At 38.5% G+C, this 22,952-nt stretch overlaps 5 protein-coding genes across 5 annotated transcripts in view; 3 read left to right on the forward strand and 2 right to left on the reverse strand.

Annotated features, from left to right (window-relative positions):
- LOC101312017 (metal tolerance protein C1-like) overlaps positions 1-989 on the reverse strand; it is a 1,776-nt gene extending 787 nt beyond the window's left edge. Inside the window, exon 1 of the mRNA XM_004309653.1 lies at positions 876-989. Coding sequence (XP_004309701.1) covers positions 876-989 — 114 coding nt within the window. The remainder of the gene's footprint in view (positions 1-875) is intronic.
- A 2,191-nt stretch (positions 990-3,180) lies between these two features.
- On the reverse strand, positions 3,181-3,783 carry LOC101312308. Its single transcript, XM_004309654.1, has one exon. The coding sequence runs from the start codon at positions 3,781-3,783 to the stop codon at positions 3,181-3,183; it is 603 nt and encodes a 200-aa protein (XP_004309702.1).
- Positions 3,784-4,693: 910 nt separating this feature from the next.
- Positions 4,694-11,925, forward strand: LOC101303766 (homeobox protein LUMINIDEPENDENS-like). Its single transcript, XM_004309630.1, has 14 exons — positions 4,694-4,855; positions 4,945-4,972; positions 5,141-5,271; positions 5,541-5,742; positions 5,902-6,046; positions 6,131-6,224; positions 6,305-6,398; positions 6,684-6,813; positions 6,891-6,942; positions 7,028-7,071; positions 7,166-7,254; positions 7,610-8,068; positions 9,768-10,333; positions 10,864-11,925. The coding sequence occupies exons 1-14, from the start codon at positions 4,694-4,696 to the stop codon at positions 11,734-11,736; spliced, it is 3,069 nt and encodes a 1,022-aa protein (XP_004309678.1). The 3' UTR covers positions 11,737-11,925.
- A 909-nt stretch (positions 11,926-12,834) lies between these two features.
- Positions 12,835-13,853, forward strand: LOC101304058. The gene is made up of 2 exons (XM_004309631.1): positions 12,835-12,975; positions 13,396-13,853. Exon 2 carries the CDS (start codon positions 13,402-13,404, stop codon positions 13,765-13,767), a length of 366 nt encoding a protein of 121 aa, XP_004309679.1. The 5' UTR covers positions 12,835-12,975; positions 13,396-13,401; the 3' UTR covers positions 13,768-13,853.
- A 1,468-nt stretch (positions 13,854-15,321) lies between these two features.
- LOC101303474 (cullin-1-like) lies at positions 15,322-21,747 on the forward strand. The gene is made up of 20 exons (XM_004309629.1): positions 15,322-15,411; positions 15,941-16,100; positions 16,248-16,347; positions 16,450-16,635; positions 16,781-16,828; positions 16,916-17,119; positions 17,206-17,283; positions 17,846-17,935; positions 18,022-18,102; positions 18,191-18,250; positions 19,019-19,048; positions 19,131-19,217; positions 19,306-19,455; positions 19,566-19,621; positions 20,047-20,167; positions 20,259-20,420; positions 20,504-20,647; positions 20,761-20,979; positions 21,060-21,227; positions 21,361-21,747. Exons 2-20 carry the CDS (start codon positions 15,970-15,972, stop codon positions 21,460-21,462), a joined length of 2,217 nt encoding a protein of 738 aa, XP_004309677.1. The 5' UTR covers positions 15,322-15,411; positions 15,941-15,969; the 3' UTR covers positions 21,463-21,747.
- The last annotated feature ends 1,205 nt before the right edge of the window (positions 21,748-22,952 follow it).

Raw genomic sequence — 22,952 nt, forward strand, 5'->3', positions numbered from 1 at the left:
ATATCTTTTCGAGATCTTCGTACTGGTAAAAAAATTGATAGAAACAAGTTTTTATTTTGTAGTTGTGCGAGATTAAAGATTTTTAGTTGAAACTTACAAATGATTTAAAATAAGAAAGTTGAAAGGGCAAATATGGAAGAAGAAAAAAACTGAATAAAAAACTGTTAGACTGTTTTAGCCTATAGAGTGGGACCGTGGAAGTTGGTCGGGATGAAACCATAAATACTGATGTAGCGAGCTTTTTTCTGCTGTAGCAACTAGCAAGGTGAAATACAGCGTGTGTGATCCTCACTCTCTCTCTCTCAGATTCTCTCACGTACAAATGTCGTTTTCTCCGGCCGGCGAGTCACCGCTCCCCTCCGAGCTAGCCCCCGCTTCCATGTTTGATTCTGGTAGTCATGTATCCCAGCCTGTTCGTTTCGTTTTGGTTTATACTTTCTAGTTTTTTCCGATTTAGGGTTTTACAGCTTGGTTGTAAGGCCATTTTCACTATTCTGATCGTCGTTCTGTTCTTTTTCCGATCTCCGGTAGGCTCTGGATCTGAGACCGGAAGTGGCACTCACGGTGGTTGTAAGGCCGCCGCCACCGGCTCTCCGTCCGGTCCTGTTTTCTTGGTTCCATTTGAACATTATTACTATGTGCATTCTGAATCCGATCCACTCGATGTTTGCTGTGGCTTTGGGTCTAAATTGTCATACTGCATGTCTACTTCTTTTGAAGTGTGAAGATCTATGAGTTCTGCCTTGTGGTAAAAATGAATCCTTCTATGTAATATCTAGGAGCAGATTTAGTGCCAGATTATGTTTATGGTATACTGAATGGGTTTCTATATATGAAGTTTTAACTGAGAAGCTTGTCAACAAATGCGAACAAACCTGATACAAGGGTACAAAAACCTCCCCTTTGTGAAATTCTGGAAGTATTGTTTGTGCATGAGCTCTCTGATCACATAGCTCCACCTGATATAGATTTTCTTGTCTCCAAACCATGACGTGTTTACCCAACAATTAATATTTGCATGCCTGAAACAAAGGAAAGATGAAACAAGTAATACATATTAATTGGTAGTATCAAATAGGTAAAACACAAATACAAAAAAGTAAATAAACGCATACCCAAAGCTGCCCAGATTGAACTTCCATAAAACTACAACTCCTTAAATAACAGAAATAATTGTGCTTCAGGAAAAAGCAAATAGCTTGACCAAAAGAAAGATATTAGCTAATCATGGTCCTCTATAACCGCCTAGTGTTTTTTTTCCTTAGTGTTTTTTTTTTTTTTTTTTTTTTTGTAGAACATAACTGCCTCGTGCTTTGTTTGACAGCATACAAGCAACCATCAATTTGGTTCAAGACTTACAAACAAGAAAGTTGCCCCTCCTGATCTGCAGGAAAAGATGAGCTAGCTAGTACTAAAAAGAATTTAGTCGAGCATAGAAAATCAACACCTTATAATTTGATTCAATAACCATAATCGTTAATTCCGTAAATTCAGTAGATACCTTAATATTGTGAAAATCAGCACGATAACGTGAAAGGCCATTACATCCTTGATTGTAAGTATGAAAGCTGGAAATTGCAGCATTTGGTAATTACAAAATGAAATTTAAAATCAGGCATAGCAGGAAACAGAGAACACCCTTCACTTCCATTAGAACAGTGGACGCGAACATCATACTTTCTAATCATGTTTTAGAACTATTAATTATAGTGAAACAAATCAAACAATTCATCTTGATGAACTCACATATTGATCTTTGGTTCTCAAACGGATCAATGTCCATTTGTGAAGCTAAATGCAGACCGGTATACATTATTTCATTTTGATTAAGCCTCGTAATAACAAGGTAATTTATAAAAGGTGATCAACATAAGAGGGGGACAAACACCCACACCTCCCATACAAAATAACAGACATTAACAAAATCGGAAATTAGGAAGTCTCAACCTATCCCACCAAACCATACCATAATAAGAAGAAGAAAAAAAAAGGAGAGCCGAATTCTACTTACATGTTTGCCTAGTTCCTGAATTCTTAACAAGGTGGGTGTCTATGAGGCATTAATGAGATACCGTGTGCGGAAGTAATTATTATTATTTTGAAAGGGGTTTGGAACCCAACCTAACTAGGAGGCTCAATCCCACGCCGATTCCATTTATTGAATTAAAATTTTGCATCCGGGAGTATAACCTGAACCCTGAGCTACATACTAGATATTTCATAGATTCTCATAGATAACATTCTGAATAATAGTAGGTGTCTCATCTATACTGAAATAACATCAAACTTATTGCGGCTCATCTATTTGCCACACTATTTGCTGGTTGTTGGTTGGAAGTAATGCTATTTTGCATTACACTGAGTTATGCTAAATTGACTCGGTAATAGTTCACATTTTCTCAATAGGCTTTGTTCAAGCTATACACTACTTACTTATTGAAGCTTCAACTTCACATAGTGTAATTGGCAAATCAAAGTCTTACACTTGCCCTGTCGAAGCCTCTTGGATTTTTCCATAGTCTGGCTGGAACAATATCCTTTAGAAAAACATAGCTCTGAATTGATAAAAGTGCAAAATCCAAGTGATGGTACCGAGAGCCGGCGAAGAAGGAATACTGGGGTATGGAATCAAGCTGGGTCAGGATTTGGAAACGGTGATTGGTAAAGCCTTTCTAGCGGCCCCTTCATCTTCTTATTCTTCTAGCTCCGGTAGGGTTTCTGTAAATTTAACTTTTGAGATTGATTGGGGAGCAATTCGAGAAGTATTTAAAATCGGGCGAGATAGTAAAAAGAGTAAAGAGCGGCATTTTTCTTGAGACAATTAATCGTGTGGCCAGCAGTTTCAAAAACAAATCGTGTAGTCAGAGAATTTTCTTCATGATTTTTTTTAATAGAATAATGATGTAGTTGGCTGATATCAATTAACAACAAGCCACAAGGTGTTATGTGATTCTTCATCAACAAGGTGTTATGTGATTGTTATTAACTAGAATGGTGAGTTGAGTGAGTTTCAGAATTTTTTAATTTAGCCAAGCCAAGAGTATTTGATGATCATGCATGCACCTAAATTTAGCCAAGCAGAGAGTATTTCATACAAACGTCTAAAAACAAAATATCAATAAACGCACTCCTGATAAAAAGAAAAAATCAATAACACTAATGTGACAACATCAGAGGGAATTAATTAGGAGGCGGTGTAATCCAGATCGGAGATCGCTTGGTCATCTCCAGTAAAGTCATTGCATTTATTGTGTAAGGCTTCGAAATCTCTTCACTTTTGAAGTTATACACACTGAAATCATGAGGTCCGTGAGATCCAATTTCACTCTTTATGCGATTGTCATCTTGATTGAAGTATATGCAATTTGGCTCACAATTTTTAAACTTTGAAGCCAAAACTGATATCGTAGAGTTATCTCCAATAAAAAGAGCATATTCACCCAAAGTGTTTTTCTCAATCCACCCATTCTTACTGCAATTCAGTTGGAAAATCTTGAATTTTTTTGTCACACATTTGTCAACGTCCCACTCATAGACCCTTTGAACCATTAATAATCCATCATCTGAGTCCACCAGATAGCTCCTAAAGACGTAGTTTCTTGCCATACCTGTTGCAGCCACGGTCGCCTCTGTGCCTGAAAACCTTGTAATTTCAAAAGATAAAAGTTGGCTGTAATTGTTCACTGCATAAAACTTATCTTCAACATTAACAACTTCTTCAACGGCAGTCCATGTATCATCTTTATAAGTCCATGTTTTGTCTTTCAATCTCATAAAAGCCATTCGAAAGAGATTTTCATATATGACCACCACAACGCACTCATTTGGATTAAGTATCGGATCTGCTGAAATTGTAGCCTTATGAACATAATAGTCACGTCTTTCAACTCTCTAAGGAACTAGAGGGATCAACGGAGGAAGACGAATGATTGAATTTTCTTTCTCTTCCTTCCCTTTAATCCTAGAGAATGGATTGAGTAATGTGACGGCAAAATTTTCTTCCACAAGAACTAACCATCCTTTGGAAGACCCACAATATCGCTTATTGGGCAAACTCACCTGCATATCAAGAACCCTATCCTCCGCGATGTTGTAAAAATTCCATGTATCTTCTTCTGTGTTGCTAGAAATTAAGAGCAATATTGGCTCAGGAACCTCACCATATTCACTGTGATCCTCGCCTCCATGATGCAATTTTGCGCAATTTGATGATGATTTACCCGAATTCATAATTTCTCTCTCAATCCCGGAAAATGTTGTTGGTGCTTTCACTCGTCCTCTGGTTTTGAATATATATAGCGAGCTAGGGTATACAAATTTGCGAAGGATACGGAGTCCAAACCCTTCTAGGTTTAGGAGATGAGATAATACCCTTTTGGATACGGAGTCGTAGTGGATGTGGTATACCCTTCTCGATGAGATAAAATTATGCAAAACCGGGTCGGGCGAACAAGCCCATGACAGAACCCAGGAACCCGGATCCGCAAAAATGCAAGCGCCAATTAGCGCTAGCGTGTGGGTTTTCCTCACCTACTCTACTCCTACCCTGTTCCTGCACCCCCTTCGTTTCGTCAAAGCTTTAACCCTAACTCTATCTCCCTCAGTAATCAAAATCCACCTGCTTTGCTTTCCAATTCTTCATGCCCTAACCTTCCCCAATTCTCAATTCTAAGCTTCGAGGTCGTCGCCGGCAATGGAGGATCCCTCCGAGCTAGAGATTGGGAATTCCGTCGTGTCCTTCCACAAGTTCGTCGACTCGCAGAGGCAGCTATTCCATAGCCAGATCGATGAGCTCCAGAAAATCGTCGTCACTCAATGCAAGCTCACCGGCGCCAATCCTCTCTCCCAGGAGATGGTGCGTTTTGCGATTCCAATTCTCTTCTTCTTTGTTTTGAACAGAGAGCAATTTCGATTCTTATGCCTGTGTTTGTTTGGCTTGTGCAGGCAGCTGGTGCGCTCTCTATTAATATCGGTGAGTCTTGGAAGTGCGATTGTTTAGTGCTAATTGTGCTTAATGGTTTCGTCACTTTCGTGTTCTTGGATTTGTTTCTTTAGCTTTACTGCATAAGCTGCTAGGTTTTCAATTTGGCTCTGCTGTGATTTGTATGTTCATAGTTTGTATGTTTTGGTGTGTTTGCAGGAAAAAGACCTAGGGATTTGTTGAATCCAAAGGCTATCAAGTATATGCAGTCTGTTTTTTCTGTTAAAGATGCGATTACGAAGAAGGAATCTCGCGAGCTCAGTGCACTGTTCGGGGTTTCCGTCTCGCAGGTTGTTGTTTATTTAGTTGAATTTTAGTGGTATCTAAGTTGTTTCATCATACATTTTGTGCGAACGCCCCTGGGAATCTGTCATGGGATGCCAATGGGGAATAGATTGATTATAAGATGTGCCATTTCGGTTTTACTAATTGCAATGTTAGGGTTGTTAACTATGATTTGTAACTTTATGTATTCATAGATAGTCTCGAGTATCTATATCAACATGTTTGCTGGCAATTAATTTGAGTGTGTCTGACATGTGTTCCTATTGATTCATAGGTTCGTGAATTTTTTAACACTCAACGATCCAGAGTTAGAAAAATAGTTCAGTTGTCAAGGGAGAAGGCCATCAGATCCACTGAGCATAAAGGATTGCTGGAGGGGGTGCCAACAAGCTTTGATCCATTGGTACCAATCAATCCTCTTCCTTTAAACACTATTGGTCCCTCCAATGTTAACCCCCTTCCTTTAAACACTATTGGCCCCTCCGATGTTAATCTCCTTCCTTTAAACACTATTGGCCCCTCCGATGTTAATCCACTTCCTTTAAACACTATTGGTTCCTCCAATTCTAATCCCCTTCCTTTAAACACTGTTGGTCCATCCAATGTTGAGGATGCACCATCTTGCTCAACACAAGATGATACTCCTCCTGGACTAGATGACGTTGATAAACATTTTGTTGAAAATATTTTCAACTTGATGCGGAAAGAAGAAACATTTTCTGGGCAAGTGAAAGTGTTAGAGTTGATATTGCGGATACAAAATTCTTCAGTATTATGCTGGTACGTGTTGCAAACTTTCTAGGTTTATCACTATGTCACTGTCGTCTCTTTTCATGATCCTGACATCCACTTGTATACATGCAGGTTTTTAACTAAAGGTGGCGTGATGATTTTAGTAACATGGTTGACTCAAGCAGCTGATGAAGAACAAACGAGTGTTATACTTGTCATCTTAAAGGTATTTGTTGATCTGGAAATCACTCTTTCATTTATACTGTGTTATCGTTGCTTAACAAGTAATAATTAACTGATGCACAGGTTCTTTGTCATTTGCCTCTATCCAAAGCTCTTCCTGCACATATGTCAGCCATACTGCAAAGTGTCAATAGATTGCGCTTCTACAGGACATCAGGTAGGCTTTTCTTTCAGGAACCTCTTTCAGTGGTTTTCATTTTTCTCTCAAAAAAGTCTTTCTTCCTTTAAGGTTTAAATGTGCTGAAAAAGAAGGCTTCTTCACTTGCGCAATGATTTCTGTTTCTGTGTCTCTAAAGTTTTAAAATCTAAACAATTCAATATGTGCTTGAGCTGCGTTTTCTATATAGTTTATATAAATAATATGCAAGTTTGTATATGATTCAGCTTTTCTCTTTATACGTCATGAAAATTTTGAATCTCATTTATCTAATTTGAACATCAGAAATATCAAACAGGGCAAGGGTTTTGTTATCAAGATGGAGCAAATCAATAGCAAGAACCCAAGCTTTGAAGAAACCGAATGGTGTGAAAACATCTGATGATTCACAAGAATTGGCATTGCTGAAGCGAAGGCAAGGATATCTTTTCCTCCCCTGGCACTAAACATTTGTTGAATCAGTTACTAATGATCGCTTATAATTTTCTACAGTATTGATGAAGCTATAGGTGATGATCCATGGAACTCGAATGGTGATGTTCACGTAAGTTCTTCAAAGATTAAAATAAAATAGTTCAAGTTGGTTCAAATTACTCTCCATTTTCTTATTGGCCCTAATTGTTATACAGGAAAACATCCTTGCATTGCCATTTGAAAGTGCTGATAGATTAAGGTACAAAATTTTCTATGTTCTGACAGACATTTCACGAGGACAGTGACATTTTTATGTTTTGCGATTCCTAAGACTTTTTTGTTTTACTTTCCAGGAAATCTGAGTCTTCAGAACCAATGAAGCTACTGACAGCATCATCAGATGATTTGAATAAGAAACACATCCTAGGTGTATCTTCATCCCGTATCCTTCATATTGAATTCGTGATAGTTCTTTCCCAAGTGATGCATTACATTTCCCGCAACGTAATATAATCTGGTTATACCAATCAAAACTAATATTCATGAGTTAAGAAAAATGAGGTTTAGGAATATCAAGTTTTACTTCCAATCTTGATCTGTATACTTGGGAAAGATAGTAAAATTCAAAGAGCTCCCTCGTCTGGTGTGGTTGCAGTATTTAGTCCCCTAACTTCTCGTGTGTTACCATTTCCCCGAATATGTCTGCCCTGATATAAAGACATAAAGTTATATAAATGACTCATAAATGGTTTTCTAATTTCAGTACATACAAAATTCATTTCCTTAGCTAGTAACAGTATTTAGAGGACGTAGGAAAGTTCAATTGGTGGAACAGCCAGGCCAAAAGACAGCTGGGAGAAGTTCACAGGCTGCAAGAGCAACACCTGTCAGTCAGGCTCGCCCAATGTCTGTTGATGATATCCAAAAAGCAAAATTGCGAGCACAATATATGCAAAGCAAGTATGGAAAGTCTGCTTCCTCTAATGAAAATAAAGAAGTGAAGGCTGAAGGTGTGAACAAACTTCCAGTCTCTCAGGCCAGCACTTTGCCTGTAGTATCCATTGTTCCAGTTCAGTCCAGCATTGAGGAATCCAAGAAACCTGCAACACTTCCATTTAAAGAGAGGGAAACTCCTGATATGAGTGTACAGTCTATTGCGAGTTTCCAGCCTATCGCTCCAAAGCTGAAAACAGATATAAAGGAGCACATCTGGGAGAAGTGCAGGAGAGTTCAGGTGCCGTGGAAGACTCCACCAGGTACATATACTTTTAGTAAATCTTGTTGGTTACTATGGATTCTGTGCTCATGATGTCAGTGCAAAAGCAGTAGGAAGAGGAAAAAAAGTGGAGGTTTTTCTATGTGATTGGAGTTTAGTGGAGAGAGGAGCTTAAGCATTTCCAATATTTTTCTAAGAGGGAGAATATATATATTTTTTTTCGAGTCCCATTTTTGACTAACTATGTTTGCTGACCTAAACAAATAGGATGGACGAAACCCCAACTGTATTTTTCCATGGAAAACTGGAGTCTTAGTCAGTTGAATATATATCAATTGAATCTGTTTTTAATTATTTGATACATATGTTCTACCGTTTAGTACGAAGTGATATAAATGATATTCTTTTCTAAGTTTGTGTCGGCACAGGTTTGGGATTTCTACTGGTGTAGATAGAAAATCTTGGGGTTACTCCCGTTGAATCATAAGTTAATAATTGGGCTGCATTCAGTAGTGGATTCAATCTTAAAATCCTGTTTGGTGTCGGTTTCTTATCAGAATGTCTACACAAGACAAAAAAATGAGCTGAAAACTCATTCTTATAGCAGTTGATTATGGATCTTAAAATTCAATAAAATTTGGACTCGGTATGGTTGGAATTTGCATCGCTGTACAGAATGTGACAGTCTGAGCATCTGTATTATTTAAGCATCGAGCAAGATGGTTGAAGGGTGACATTTTTCTCACGTGACAGTTGGGTGTGTATGCCCGAGTTGAGTGTGTGTTGTATGCCAGATAAAAATGGGATATTCAGTTTTGTTTTCTAACTGTATCAACTTTTGAAATCTAAATTACTTAATTTCACATATCCCCTTCTATTTGTTCATTATTGTGATGTCATATTCCTTAGGGTTTTGTTTTACACACTATTCTGTAAATTTCTGTGTAGAAATGTTCATGTGGTGTTTCACTTCCCCAGATTGCTTTCATCTTATTAATTTCGAATTTGAACACGGTTTGAATCAGATAAGATTGAACAACATTGGCCGGAAAGACGGTTGATTCTGATAAGATTTGGACATCTTTTCTCTGAAATAGATCCTTTGCCTGTATGAAAGCAAATCCTGGATGATTATCATGGGTTATGTCAGATCCAATCTATGTGTTTCTTGTTAAAGTGAGGGTGGGAACTATTCGAAGCAGGCTAAATTGAATGTATTATCACAAGTCTTGACTTATGAGCATGAAGTAATGAGTGAGGGGGTTTGGTCTGTGGTCGCTCAGCCGGCTTGTTAAATTCAGAATTCAACTTATATGGCTTAACTGTGCAAGGATCACCATGAAACTGTGGTAGCATGCTTGAATTTAAGCTGAATCTTCAAAAAGGCTATCTATCAGGTCTCTTAAATTTTAGAAGGGAAGCAACTGTTGGACAGTTTTCCATATAATCAATGAATCTGGCCCAGTCATCTCCATTTAAGCATTCACAGTAAATGGATTGATTGGATTTTGACGTTCATCTCATACAAGATGGAAAAACACACAGATATAATTATGATGTCATCCATTGTTATTATTTGATTTCATTGTATACCTTTTTCTCGAGGTATATAGCCCAAAATGTATCTGTCATGTTTTTTCTCTTCTACTCCTGATTTCTTTGGGTGGTTGTCTTAACCTTGTAGGTCTTAAGCAACATTATCAATTTTTTCTTTACGCCCTTTCCTTTCCTTTCTGCAGAAATTAAACTCAATCCAGAATGGAGGGTTGGAGGTGGTGAGAATGGCAAAGAAATGGAAGTCCAGAAAAACAGAAACCACCGTGAGCAGGAAACTATCTACAAGACATTGAAGGAGATACCACCTAACCCGAAGGAACCTTGGGATATTGAAATGGACTATGATGACTCATTGACTCCAGTAATACCAACAGAACAGCCTCCTGACAGTGATTGTACTGAAACACAACCTTCCCATAGTCAAGAAGTAAATAATGCAGCAGAAACGTTGGCCCCTCCTCCTCAAGGAGTAAACAGTGTTATTTCGCCGCCAACTAATACGGCAAGCAGCACAGCCGCACCAGATCTAGAGTTGCTTGCTGTGCTGCTAAAAAATCCAGAATTGGTGTTCGCCTTAACTTCTGGGCAGGCCGCTAACTTGTCGAGTGAGGATACAGTAAAATTGCTGGATATGATTAAGGCTGGTGGGGCTGGTTTTGCTGGTAGTTTAAACGGGTTAGCTAGTAAAATGGAGGAGAAGGTTGAAGTTTCTCTTCCATCCCCAACACCTTCAAGCGACCCTGGAACGGTGCGTTACTCGGGCTCATTATGCAACTTTAGCCAGACCTTGTATAGATTACATTCCAGTTTTTCACTAGCAGTATGTACAGTAGTCTCCTTCTCCTTCTAGTCTCTTGGTCTTTTCTGCTCTAGAATCCTGACGGCAAAGCACATTGAAAATCAAAATGATAATTTAGGCGGAACCCTTGAGATATTTGCTAAAAAGTATTCCCAACTCATTCTGTAGAACTAGCTACAGGTGTGGCCATCAATGAAACAAGTGGCGAACTTTGAGTTAGGGGGAGGTCTTGGTCTTCTGGTGCTTCCCATTGTTCTTTATAGGTAGTGGAGCTCGCTTGTGTGAATAGTGCCATGGTGGTTGGTACACCTCTGTGGATTGGATCATGGGAATGAGTCTGACTGATGCATGCAAGATAGGAAAATTATTAATCATGAAAGTTTTAATGTTCTTTTTTTTTTGGCCCATCAACGATTTTGACTCAATTATCCATACTTGAGCTGATTGTTCTTTTTCTCCTCTGTTTATTGAATTTACAGAGTGGATGGAGACCAGAAGCTACAAGGAATGCATTTTCCCAACAAAACTCGATGCAGAACCGAGTGAGCCCTGGTTACAGTTCACCAGCAATGGTGGCCAACAACTCGGTGCTGTCACAGCTTCCATCAGCTCTTACTAGTCCTCTTCCGCAGCGGCTATTGGGTGCCCAACAAGCAGTACCTGCATATTCACCAGAGCATGTCCATCAAATTCCCCACAGTACTACCGTACCATCACACTTGCAGCATAACTATTCAAACATGGCTGTTCCTTCTGTTTGGGGTGAAAGCACAAGTAATCGCAAACCAGGCCCGCTGTATAACTCGTATAATGTAGCAGCAGAAAGGCAGCCTAACTCGCTGCCACCACCCTTCTTGCCCACTCTGACACACCAACAAAGACACTCCCCGCAACCACTGCAACAACAAACCCCTTACTCTGAGTCTCATTATTCAGAGTCTCCCCAATACTCCGAGTCACCCTATTTCTCTAAACCACCAACTGTGAAACAAGGCCCTCCTCTGTCTGATTCATGGAGATCTGGTAGGCAGGGTTTACCTTCGAACTATCATTATTTAGAGAACCAAAATCAGTACTACAATGCACCACCATCATATGGAGGACCTTTGCAGCAACAACCTCAGTTGAGGTCGGGTCCTCCTTGTGAAGGAAATGAATTTGTGAACAATGGAGGAGGTTTTGAATCGTGGAGTCCTCCAGAGGATAGTCCGGCTAGAAATGCCGAGTATAACATGTATGGAAGAAACGCTTACAGGCCTGTGGAAAGGTCGAGGCAAACTCAGACTCCTGGATACCGAGATTATAGTAGGCAGGGACAAACGTGGCCTGACCGCGGCAGATTCACACAATGAGAATGGATGTTTGTTGATAATGGAGCATAGATTGGTAGGGCATCGAGTCTGAGATTTGAGATGAGTGGAGTACTGAGACCAGTAGAGCTTGTAAAAACCATTATTGACTATGAGCGCCTGTGAAACAAGGAGGAAAGACTGATTCTGACCCAACTTGGATCGAAATATTCACAACCTAAACAGCTAAAATTTTGGCGACTTGTTTTTGTTCCTTCACTTTTAGGCCTGAACCAATGGGACTAAAAGTTGAATAAGAAACCCTTTGATGAGTCCATGACCCGTAGGTGGTAAACACAAAGGGAAAGTAAAAATTGGTGTGCCGCCAAGAGCACTAGTCCCTTAATCCTAACTGAGGTCAGGTCAGGCTACCAGGGGTATCCAAGTTGACAAGACATAAGCATCACATCAACTCTTTCAGAAAGTTTCGTCCATTGCCTCCAATCCTAACTCAGGCTAGACTATTATTAGGGGAATTTAGTTCGAAAATATATAATATACACATTGTCTCTTGATGTTTAAAGAAAATTTACAGCAGTTTTATGAAGAGACTTTAATTTGAATAATGGTTATTATACGAAGGTGTTAGTTTAATGGTTTGTTGTGCGAGCATTTCATGATTATGAGCTTTTCTAATAAAGATCCTTAAATTAAGGACTAATTGAGGATTAGACATATACACACATACTTTTTGAGTTTTATGTAAAATTTACCTTCTTAACAAACACCTTCGTATTAGATAAAATGTCTTTTACCTCTATATCATATGGCATATAGCATGTAATTAACCTTACCTCGTCCCAAATACTCGCTAAAGGTAAACACGCTGGCTAAGCACCTCCCCATTTTTATTTTGGTCAACGGGTCAAAACTACTTATTCTGTTTATAGCAGTCTAATTTTAATCATTGAAACACCACAGTAAATACCAGGAACGCTCACATGCGGGATAGCAAATACGGGACAAAATGGGATAGTTTTAGAACAGCCACAAGATTTAAATGAGCTGATCGGACGGATGAAATTCACAACACACTAAACCCCAATCATAGACTACACATTACCCGATGTCTTCTCTTGTGCCAGTGCCTCCCCACACCCTCGACTGGAACTCTTTCTTCTTTCTCCCTCATCTGAAATTCTCTATTCTGCCTCATCTCAACCCAGATATGCCGTCTACAATCCCTTAAGGCCTCCCATAATACCGTTCTTGTTTCATCATCATAAGACTGGTATCTTGAAGGTATTTTCTCAGGTTTCTCTCTTTTGATTTTGGGTTTTTTCTTATTTTATTATATTTTCAGTTGATGAATGGTCTCTATAATCATGGACATAGAGTATTCTGTTGATAATTTCATCTTCGGATAAATGTTGCAGTCCCTACCATATATTTGAGTTTCTCTGCTTTCCCAATTATTTTTTAATTTGAAGCACCCAAATCTAGAATGGATTGCATATATTTGTTTAATCGATATCTGATTGCTTCACATAATATTGTTCTTAAACAGCAGCTCAATACATAAATTGTTCAATTATAGTACTAGTAAAGTGGTTAAGCATTCAACTTTTGTTTGGTTTTTAACTTCTTTTCTATTAATATTATGTTTGGACTCTATTTTGGTGAAAGTTAATTTATAATTGTGTTTAAAATATTGAACTACAGCCCTTTATGATGGGTGAACAATCATCAAAAGAGCCTACCATGAATGCTGTGCCTACTAAGAATGTGCCTGTTGAGAATGTTGTGTCTGCTGAGAATTTGATTGCTAAGAATGTTGTTAAAGAACCAAAACTTCAGCTTGGTCAGGAATTTGAATCAATTGAGGTGGCCTATTACTATTACAATGATATATACACAAAAGCTATTGGTTTTAGTGTGAGAATGGGTTCAAATAAGAAAAGTAAGGTGACAGGGGAAATTATTTGGAAACAGTTCTTAACTTCTTATGTTCCAAGGAAGGAAAAACAGATGAGACATATGAGAACACAAGAAGGCAACAATCGTCGACCATGGAAGAAAGGAATTGCGGAATAAAACGTATGGGTTGTAAGGCAAGGTTAAACATCGTCTTTAACAAGGAAAAGAAAAACTAATGTGTAAGTGGCTTTGAAGAGGCTCATACACATGCACTTACAACTCCTAAAAAGGTATATCTATTAACATCACACCGCAAGCTTACGAAGGCAAAGAAGTGTCTCATGGGAAAGCTAAAGAGTGTAAATATTCGATCAAGTCAGCAATTCAAGATAATGGAGACTGTGGCAGGTGATATACAAAATGTATCAGCTGGGTTATCATTTAATAAATGTTTTCTCATTGAAGCACAACACCAGAACATGTGTATATTCTATTGGATTATAATTATAACTTTTAGGTGATTGTGAATTCGAACTTGTGTATAATTATAGCTTGTGATTGTCTTTTGGATTACATTCTTCTGGAAGTTATCTTCTCATTTAGTAATCACTTGATCAGCTCATCTCTCTTAGTCAATCTGATATTGAGTTAGAGAAACTATTGAGCTCGTATGAGCAGGAAAAAGCATCAGAGAAATGATGCTTGCTACTTTACTATGTACCCATTTATGCATGGTAAAATTTGACAATATCAGTGAGTTTTGATGTTGCTGGAAGTCTGGAACTAAGTCCTCACTCTGCAACACAGCAAGGTAACAACATTCTCAATATCAAACAAAACCCTACCAATATTAACATCTGATTACGTAAAACCTTCGGACTTAGTTCTTTAATTATGAATCAATACTGATACACCAACCCTCATATCATCTGGGTCACGTCTTTACTACTCAAGAACACCATCCATCTTACGAAATCAACATCAATTTTCAATGCAAACCATCATCAATTTTGATTTTAACTAGATCAAAGATGATCAAATTTTAACAGAAGCTCTCTAATTTTGTTCGGGATGGCAGTAATATCGTTTCATATCTCTAACTTCGACTTCATTCATAGGTCTCTCTCACGTTCCGATCAATCATCACCTTCATGATTCCTTTTTTGACTATAGTCGCCTTAATTTTTATTATGGGAGGCCTTAAGGGATTGTAGAAGGCATATGTGGGTTGAGATTAGGCAGAAGAGAGAATTTTAGATGAGGGAGGAAGGAGAAAGAGTTCCAGTCGAGGGTGTGGGGAGGCATTGGCACAAGAGAAGACATCGGGTAGTGTGTAGTCTATGATTGGGGTTTAGTGTGTTGTGAATTTCATCCGTCAGATCAGCTCATTTAAATCTTGTGGCTGTTATAAAACTATCCCGTTTTCTCCCGTATTTGCTATCCCGCAGGTGAGCGTTCCTGCAGTAAATACTATTCTAGCAGTAAAAGGAAATTAATTAACAAAAATGTAATCAACGATCCGGGAAGAAAAACCACGGAAATTAGAAAAATAATTAATCTTTAGAATCTCCTTATTAGATTTATTTTTTTTGTTTGAGGAGACTCTTAAGGCGGTGTTACTTTAATTAATTTATTTATTTCTAAATTTGCTGGCTCCACTTCCCCTATATAAAAAAAAATACCCAACTCCCTTTCAGTATTGTCCTCCATTTTTTTTTCCGCGATTTCCAGGGTTCGTAGTATTTGGGGATTTCCTGGAGCTCTCTCTTCTCTCTCCACCGCACTCTTCCGATTAGGTTTTCCTCCTAATCTCACCCCAAGGTAAACCTTCACTTCCTCTCGAGCTCTTCTCCGTTCGATTCTCCTCCCTATTTGCTCCGCTAGCTCGATTTCCAGGGTTTGGTACTCTTCGTCGTTTTTGCTTCTCTTGATTTCTTCGTTAGGGTTGCATTTTTGTTTGTTTGACCTGGAATTGTGCGCTTCTGGTTTTGCCTAGGGTTCTTGGCTGTGTGATATGCTTTGTTTCTCTGGGATCGGTTTCTTTAGGTTTTACTATTTTTGTTTTTCGCATTCGATTTTTGTTGTTGTTGAATCTTTTTGTGCATTTTTGTGGATGATGAATTCCGATGGTGCTGGTTAGCTAGGGTTTTCATCGTGCGTGTTCATTTGATTCCGATAAGTCCTCGATGTAACCTATAAATATGCTGGATTCGATTTTCGGTCATCAATTTTTGGTAGTGATTTCGTGTTTGGTGGTTGTGGAATTTGTGATTGTTATGTCTTGTGTACTGATTGCTATTATAGGCTAGGTTTTGATTGTATTTTGTTTTTGTTTTGTTTTATGCTGCAGTTGGAAGTCGAACATAATCGTTCGCAGCTATGGAGCGCAAGATTATCGAGTTGGATCAAGGATGGGACTATATGCAGAAGGGGATCACCAAGCTCAAGAGGATTCTTGAGGGACAGCCAGAGGCTCAGTTCAACTCAGAAGAATACATGATGCTTTACACGTATCCTTTACTGCATAGTTTGCATTTGTTACTATAGACACTAATCACTGTTTATGTTTGTCTTGTGTCTTTTTGTTTCCCATCACGGTTGTGTGGGAGTCAGTTTTATCATGCTGTGAGGTGAACTTTCCCTAACTACAAGTACAGAACAATCTATAATATGTGTACTCAAAAGCCCCCGTATGACTATTCCCAACAGCTTTATGACAAGTACAGGGAGGCATTTGAGGAATACATTACCAAAATGGTGAGAACTTTGGCTCGTTTTTATTCACTATGCAAGTGCATGTTTCTTATTATCTGAACTTACACGGAAATATCTATTAAAATTTGGTTGTTCATCATTTAGGTGATGCCTTCTCTAAGAGAAAAGCATGATGAGTTTATGCTGCGGGAGCTTGTCCAAAGATGGGCAAATCACAAGATCATGGTTAGGTGGCTGTCGCGCTTCTTTCATTATCTTGATCGTTACTTCATTGCACGTAGATCACTTCCTGCATTGAATGAAGTTGGACTTTCCTGCTTTCGTGATCTGGTTAGTTATGTCTCTCTTACTACTCCTTGCCAAGGGACAATAAAACTTTGCTCGCTATTATGTTAAAATTTAGTGTCCTGTTATATCATTGCAACTGCCCGGCATTGCTTCAATAACGACTAAAGTACTAAATTTGTGGTATCAGGTTTACCGGGAGGTAAATGCTAATGCCAGAGTTGCTGTGATTGGTCTTGTAAGTTCATTACTCTTGTTCGTGGACTCAGAAACATCTAGATCCTGTCATTCAATGAATTATGTATGACCAATACTTCTTTACCAGATTGATAAAGAGCGTGAAGGAGAGCAGATTGACAGAGCTCTGTTGAAGAATGTCATAGACATCTTTGTTGAAATTGGCATGGGACAAATGGATGCTTATGAACAGGACTTTGAAACACAACTGCTAAACGATACTGGTGACTACTATTCTCGTAAAGCATCAAATTGGATTTTGGAGGATTCTTGTCCAGATTATATGTTGAAGGCAAGTTTATTTGGATATACTTACTTTTTGGCAAGGTGGGGTTCTTATATCAGTTTGTTGTCTAACACCCCTTGTGAACTGTACAGGCTGAGGAATGTTTGAGAAGGGAGAGGGACAGAGTTTCTCATTACCTGCATTCAAGCAGTGAGCAGAAGCTGGTGGAGGTCAGTTAATACATAGATATATATTCTGTAGCTTGTTTATAAATGAGAGTATATAATTGCTTCATAATTTGGGGTTTGTATTTATTGCCATTTTACATTTTTTTCACAAAAGTACATTGAATTATGGAAATCAACTACTCCTCCTCCCAAAGCAAGCTCATGAGTAGTGTTTGTCAGAAAAATAAGTATAATTGAAACAAGCATTCATTGAGGTAGTATTATTTTAGATGTCACAGGCAGGAATTTAAAGCCCCAGAATAGTAATTATTTAGAGAGGTTTTGTTACTGATGCTTAGGAATCTACAATGAAGTTCTCAACTAGTAAAGAAACTATCTTGCTTTATGGGATGTGTATGGTGCATAATAATGCATTAGGAACATTTATTACATACAGTACCTGTTTATAAATGTTTTGTACATTATTTATCTATGCAAGGGGAGATCAGGTTAAAGAGCCGGTGTGAGAGTGTTGTGTTACATTTTGATTCATGTATTCTCTTATATACTAATAACCCCTACTGTGAAGTTCATGTTACTTATTGTTGCATTGCTTGACCTGTAGAAAGTGCAAAATGAGTTGTTGGTGGTTTATGCAACTCAACTGCTTGAGAAGGAGCATTCTGGATGTCGTGCTTTGCTTAGAGATGACAAGGTATATTGCTACCTGGGCATTTTTTTTATCTAGTTTTTGGTCATATTAAAGCATTTCTCATGCGATGTGCTCTTGTTTATTTCAAGGTGGAGGATCTTTCTAGGATATATAGGCTTTACCATAAAATAACTAAAGGCTTGGACCCTGTTGCTGCTGTATTTAAACAGGTAAGTTGTTTTTTGCTCATGATTAACATCTAACCTTCATTAGCTGCTCTGTCATTACGTTTGTTCTAACACTTTTGAGGGTTTGCAGCATGTTACTGCTGAAGGTACTGCCTTGGTTCAAGCGGCTGAAGATGCTACAAGTAACCAGGTTGAGCATCTTTGTGTACCCTAAATAGAGTATATAATGTAGTGGTGTTTTATGGTATTTTAAACTTCTCCATGCATATCTGTGTTTAGTTTCTGTATATGTATGTTAATTATACGACATTACGAGTATGATATTCCTTTACTGACATGAGACATTCACCACCCGTATGGGAGGTGTTATCAAATCCAAGTTGATATAAATTAGTTCAAAAGAAAGACCTTTGAAGTTTATTGTCAGTTGTGACACACTAGAATACTGGGTATCTTATGAATGAGCATGTAAATTTGATGTGATATGGCATTTGTATGCGAGTTTCCATGAAATTCAATACAGTTACGAAGTTGTGATTAAGATATCACTTTAACAAATTCTAAGGTTATCGTGGAAGTGTCCTATCCGTACAAAGTTAGTCATCAAACTTGTAGTTCCTTGATCCACATGCATTTTGTTTAAATCTGTAATGTCAGTATCTCATTAGTAGTTCTCTATCATGTATTCCAAGAGACCAAAACATGATGCATGGGGGATGCTGTCTTGTGTCCCTAGTTGATGAATGTAGTTTTTGATAACAGTGGCTATTGACTATCTGTGACAGTAGTATATTCTGTCCACTGTTTCCTGCTTTGGGATCATAAAGTTTGTTATCATCGTTATTTGTAGTTACCATGTTTGATTATTGGTTGGTCAACCCAAAAATTTTAGTGTCCTAAAGAATTGTACTCTTTTTTCATAATATGGCTGCTAAGTGTTGTCAACAATGTTTTGCAGGGTTCAACTGGATCTGGTGCTCAGGAGCAGGTACATTATTTATAGTCTCTGTTTCTATAACTTATTCAAGTGATTCTGATTGGAGGTGTTGACATATCTTTGTGATCTTCAGGTCCTTGTCAGGAAAATAATTGAATTGCATGACAAGTATATGGCATATGTCAATGATTGCTTTATAAACCACTCACTGTTTCACAAGGTTAGTGTTGTGACATACTAGTCAGATACATAATTACATTTACGTTTACACTGTGTGTGATATACTTTTCTATTTGGCTGTTTGATAGGCTCTAAAAGAAGCTTTTGAGGTATTCTGTAATAAAGCGGTTTCTGGGAGTTCAAGTGCTGAGTTACTGGCTGGATTCTGTGACAATATTCTCAAGAAGGGTGGAAGTGAGAAGTTGAGTGATGAGGCTATTGAAGAAACACTTGAGAAGGTATTGTTCTATATCTTTTTTCTTGTGAAGATTTAATTGATTGCTGTGATAATGTTTCATTCATTTATTTTGTCATTTAACATAAAGTTCATCATTTCATCTCTTTTCAGGTTGTTAAGCTGCTTGCTTATATCAGTGATAAAGATCTTTTTGCAGAATTCTACAGGTAACCACTGTTTGAGGTTGTAATATATATGTTTCACATTGTCAAAAGTTGTAACTGTTGTAAGAAGTTGGTGATATATATTCAATCATGCAGACCTCCATACTGAAGCTTTCTTGTCCTTTGATTGTGAATTAAAATACACACATACACCCATGTATTTCTAGATATCCACAGAAAGAAACTTTTGTATGTACCCTCTTATTATACACATTGAAATGCAGCTTTCTTGTTGTTTGATCATGAATTAACACACATACACCCATGTTTTCCTATAATTCACATAAAGAGACTATGGTACGTGCCCACTTTTTACACATTGAAATGCTTTTATACCAACTGCTATAACGCTTCATGATACATACTTTAATACATCATATATGTTATGTATTATAGTTATGTTATTGACTAGTAGGATCCTGTCACAGGAAAAAGCTTGCCCGTCGGCTACTTTTTGATCGGAGTGCCAATGAGGACCATGAAAAAAGTATTCTAACAAAGCTTAAGCAGCAGTGTGGTGGACAGTTTACCTCCAAGATGGAGGGAATGGTCAGTGAACAGCATTTATTTGCGTTTTTCTCTATGCTGTTAGAGTATTAGTGTTGATACTGATTATGTTGGCATTGCATTTTAATTTCAGGTTACAGATTTGACAGTGGCTCGGGACAATCAGGTCAACTTTGAAGAGTATCTTAAGAGCAATGAGAATGTTAGTCCTGGGATGGATTTGACGGTCACAGTTCTTACAACTGGTTACTGGCCAAGCTATAAATCTTTTGATCTTAACCTTCCCGAAGAAATGGTAAGATTTGCTTTATATTTGATGCCGCACTTCATGCTTGAAAGTGTACTTGGCACCTAAAGTGTAATTTGTTCACATTTTAGGTGAGGTGTGTTGAAGTTTTCAAGGCATTTTATGAAACAAAAACAAAGCACAGGAAACTTACATGGATTTACTCTTTGGGGACCTGCCACATCAATGGCAAGTTTGAGCCAAAAACAATTGAATTGGTTGTATCAACCTATCAGGTAATATCACATTGTCTATTGCTTTATTGGTTTTTGGTGTGGAAGCTATTTGACTATTCCAGCATGGTTTTTTGTAAGGGCACTTTAAATCCTGTTGTGTTTATTCGGTGCAGGCTGCTCTCCTGTTGCTCTTCAATACTGCAGAAAAATTGAGCTATTCAGAAATTTTGACCCAGCTGAACCTTACCCATGATGATTTGGTTAGACTGCTTCATTCCCTGTCATGTGCTAAGTACAAGATTCTACTTAAGGAGCCTGCCACAAAGACTATCTCACCAAATGACAACTTTGAGTTTAACTCGAAGTTCACAGACAGACTTAGAAGAATTAAGGTATGAGATTGCTATACCGTTTTTATTTCACTTTTGTGTTAAGAGTAGATGAGCCAACACGTTCACTTTTTGTATCATAGATTCCTCTTCCACCTGTGGATGAAAGGAAGAAGGTCATCGAAGACGTGGACAAAGACAGGCGATATGCTATTGATGCTGCAATTGTGAGGATCATGAAAAGTAGAAAAGTCCTGGGTCATCAACAGTTGGTGATGGAGTGTGTAGAGCAGTTGGGACGGATGTTTAAGGTATTTCGTCTAGGTTCACTTTCATTGAATGCTAAAAGAAAAATGCAATTCTAGTATATGTACGTAATATTTTTGTGTAACATGCTTGTGAAAGTATTCCACTGACATGGTTATGTGCAATTGAATTATGCAGCCTGATATCAAAGCAATCAAGAAGCGCATTGAGGATCTCATCACCCGTGACTACCTTGAGAGGGACAAGGAAAACCCGAACACGTTCAAGTACCTTGCATGATTCAAATGCTGGACCTGGGGATATGTTACTTGGGGTATGCTGGAAGTACAGAAACATGAATTAGGAACTTGGAGTTCTGCTGTATATGATATGCAAATCTTTTAAAATTCTAGGATTTTTGAAAGGAGTGGATTATTTTTTGTGCAATGCGCTATTAAAGCCAGTTTTGTGCAATTCACCCATCTTTCCAGAGAGTTTAATGTGCAATTATTTTCAAAGAGCTTATGTACTGCTATAGTACTATTTTTGTGGTTGGTAAGAATATAAAAAACCAATGTTCTGATGTGTTGTGTGTGCTGGTTTGAAGATATTCTTGTCTGCTTGATTCTAAAAATGGGGCTCTCCGGTGATCATATGAGAACTTGGAGAGGTGATCACACCGGAAGTCGGAGAGTCGGGTTTGCTATGGATTTTTCTGCTTTACATTACCCCGTGGAGAGCTCAAGTTTCGTTCAATTTCCTCAAGTAAAATAACAGAAGGGGATTGAAAGGTGCAAATTTATTTTCCGTTACTCCGAGTATCAAAGCTAGCTCCCCGTCTCCTCTGTAAACCCTAAACCCCAATGTTGTCTCGTCTGTGTTCCAGAAACTGGGTCTCTCTCCATGGTGGTGGTTCTCATTGTGGTCTTCAATATCAGTGGTTTAGCACGAAGAGATGTACCAGCAGCTACAACGATTTCACAGTCTCCTACCTGGTTAACTCATGCGGGCTTTCCCCGAAAGCCGCCGTTAAAGCATCGGACAAGGTAAATCTCCAACCTTCCTCTTTAGCAAGACCAGACTCTGTTTTAGCCGTTTTGAGGGAGCACGAATTCTCAGATACCCAGATCTCAACTCTTGTGCGAAGAGACCCACGTTTTCTGTTGGCCGATGCCAAGAGAACCCTGTTGCCAAAGCTTGAGTTTTTGTTTTCCAAAGGAATGTCAAGGCTGGACGTTGCAAAAATAGTGACCTACAACTCATTTCTCTTGAGTCGAAGCGTGGAAAACTGCTTTGTTCCCTGTTATACCTTCCTGAAAAGCGTTGTGGTCTGTGATGCCAAGGTGGTGTGTATATGGAAGCGCAACGCTTACATTTTCGGGCAAATTCTATACAAGAATGTGATACCCAATTTGGAGTTTGTGAGAGAATTGGGTATGTCACAGTCCCGTGTTCCATGTTGCTAACAACTCGTGCTGAGCTTTTGATGAGGAAGCCTGAGTTGTCCAGTGAACTTGCGAGTCAAGTCCAGCAATTCGGATTTGACCCTCAGAAGTCTGACTTTGTGCAAGCCATGGAGGCATTAAGTAGGAAAGAGACGACATGGAAACGATGTCAAGAGGCTTACAGGAGTTGGGGTTGGTCGGATGATGATATTCTTTCTGCCTTCAAGGTGTGTCCGCTGTGTATGACCAAGTCTGAAAAGAAAATAATGGAGACAATGGATTTCTTGGTGAGCAAGATGGGATGGGAATCAGGAAAAATTGTCAAGGTGCCGTGTGTTTTTAATT

This window comes from Fragaria vesca, unplaced genomic scaffold, assembly GCF_000184155.1.
Source record: "Fragaria vesca subsp. vesca unplaced genomic scaffold, FraVesHawaii_1.0 scf0513018, whole genome shotgun sequence".
Classification (NCBI taxonomy): Eukaryota; Viridiplantae; Streptophyta; class Magnoliopsida; order Rosales; family Rosaceae; genus Fragaria; species Fragaria vesca.